At 41.7% G+C, this 1,851-nt stretch overlaps 1 protein-coding gene across 4 annotated transcripts in view; it reads right to left on the reverse strand.

Moving 5' to 3' along the window:
- Positions 1–320: 320 nt before the first annotated feature.
- LOC111864967 (multidrug resistance protein homolog 49) overlaps positions 321–1,851 on the reverse strand; it is a 47,281-nt gene continuing 45,750 nt past the window's right edge. For all 4 annotated transcript variants that reach the window (XM_023852619.2, XM_033751641.1, XM_033751642.1 and 1 more), the window contains one exon: positions 321–924. In XM_023852619.2, coding sequence (XP_023708387.1) covers positions 718–924 — 207 coding nt within the window. In that variant the 3' untranslated portion in view covers positions 321–717. The remainder of the gene's footprint in view (positions 925–1,851) is intronic.

Consider the following 1,851-nt stretch of genomic DNA (forward strand, 5'->3'; position numbering starts at 1 on the left):
ACCAGTATTGGTCCATTGTGCTTCCCTCTATGATATTCTACCAGTCTCTATACCCTACTGATATTGGTGCGTACCATCAGTCCCGACTGAGCCAGCGAGTTTGCCTCTACTGGCTTGGCGGTATCTATAATGCTTCCCTCATCTATTGGAGGCGATAGAGACTACTGTTGGATGGGAAACGTCCTGAATTTGGCTCAGTGACCTCCTTTGGAGATATGAGGTTCTTTTATGTGCCGTAAAGCTACGACACAGGACCCACGGCTTAAAGTCCCTCCCGAAGGACTTGTTCCCTGAATTTTTCCGCCCTTAAAAATTCCACGACCTCCTCCGGGTTTGAACCCGCGTACCACGAGTCATGAGGTGGGGATGTTACCTCTAGACTACGGAGGCTGCTTGACGCAGCCCTAAGATGACATTCTGTACTTTAACCATTTTTAAAATATTTTTAGTTAATAAAGTTATTGTTGTCTGTCCACTCATTGCTAATTGTCATCAGAAGATATACACTGAGAGAGATTACATTTATTATATCTGGATTTCTAAATCTCATCCTAAATCTATAATACAGTACTTAGAAATAGGGGACCTAGAACATTACTAGTAGTTTTTTAGTCTTACTGAAATGACCCAGAGCATACATGTGCCAAGGAAGGCATCTCCAGTTCATATGAAACAAATGTGTTCCATCACACAGCATCTGACATGTAACTGTTGTGGTTACTGTTCACAGTTGCCGGCTGCCTGCCGCAGCAGTTGGCAGTACAGCCCCTGTTTCTCTAGCAGCTGTGAGTGAGATCCCATCTCTGCTACAACTCCCCGATTCAACACACAGATAATATCTGCTTGCTGCACTGTTGCCAGGCGGTGTGCAATAGTGATACAGGTACGTCCTGCTTTTGCCTGGTCCAGTGCTGCCTGCACTACCTATAAACGTGGATAATCAAATACTAAGTTGCTTTGATCATACAATGAATTTCTGATTTATTCAGGGGCTTAGACATAGTAAGATGTTCAAGTAATGTCAGTATTCTAAAATGGAAAAGTAAATTGTACCCCTTGTGTCTTCACAAAAGTGTACTGGAGTTGTTGAGGTTAACCTCCACACATTCCTAACCTTGATAATGACTGGTCGGCCTCATCCTCTTGTTTCATCATTCCTGGTAAAGAACCCATACTACTTTATGACAGGAGAAATTCCACAAACAACCACTGGGGAAAAAGATGGAGAGAAAGATATACAAAAGAAAGCAGAGAAATAGTGGACATCTGATAGAGGGAAAGTACATGTAAGATAGAGAGTAGAGAAGAATGGAATATGTTTTGTCATAAGATGACCCATTGAGGGGACTGTTAACATGGCCACTTGCCTTAAGAATACTAACATAATTACTAGTTGGTGAGATTAAAGGTTCTCATGGCAGTAACTTTTGGGATGTGATGATGTGTGGTAGAAGTCCACTGAAGTTTTGGAGGTACATACTGCCTCCATCTTCAGCGTCAAAGACAAATCCAAGCACTGAAAAGTAATATGGATCTAGCCCAGGGTAGAAGCCCAAACAAACAAACAAACTGGAGCAAAGGTAATAGTGAAAGAAAGAAGGCACTTTCATTCTATGTCATATTTCAGATTTCCGCATATTCTTGCATCATGAAAGTGCTGGCCATTAGATATGCTTTAAATCAGATAAATAACAACATCTCAAGTATTCACAATATCAAATTACATATACAGGGTGTCCCAGGAGGAATGTGCCAAACTTCGGGAGGGTGTTCCTTATGTTAAAGTATGCCGATATAACCCAAAACACCTATGTCCAAAGTTGAACGGTTACGGAGATAATGGCCCGAGAA

The sequence above is a fragment of the Cryptotermes secundus genome, unplaced genomic scaffold, assembly GCF_002891405.2.
Source record: "Cryptotermes secundus unplaced genomic scaffold, Csec_1.0 scaffold209, whole genome shotgun sequence".
Classification (NCBI taxonomy): domain Eukaryota; kingdom Metazoa; phylum Arthropoda; class Insecta; order Blattodea; family Kalotermitidae; genus Cryptotermes; species Cryptotermes secundus.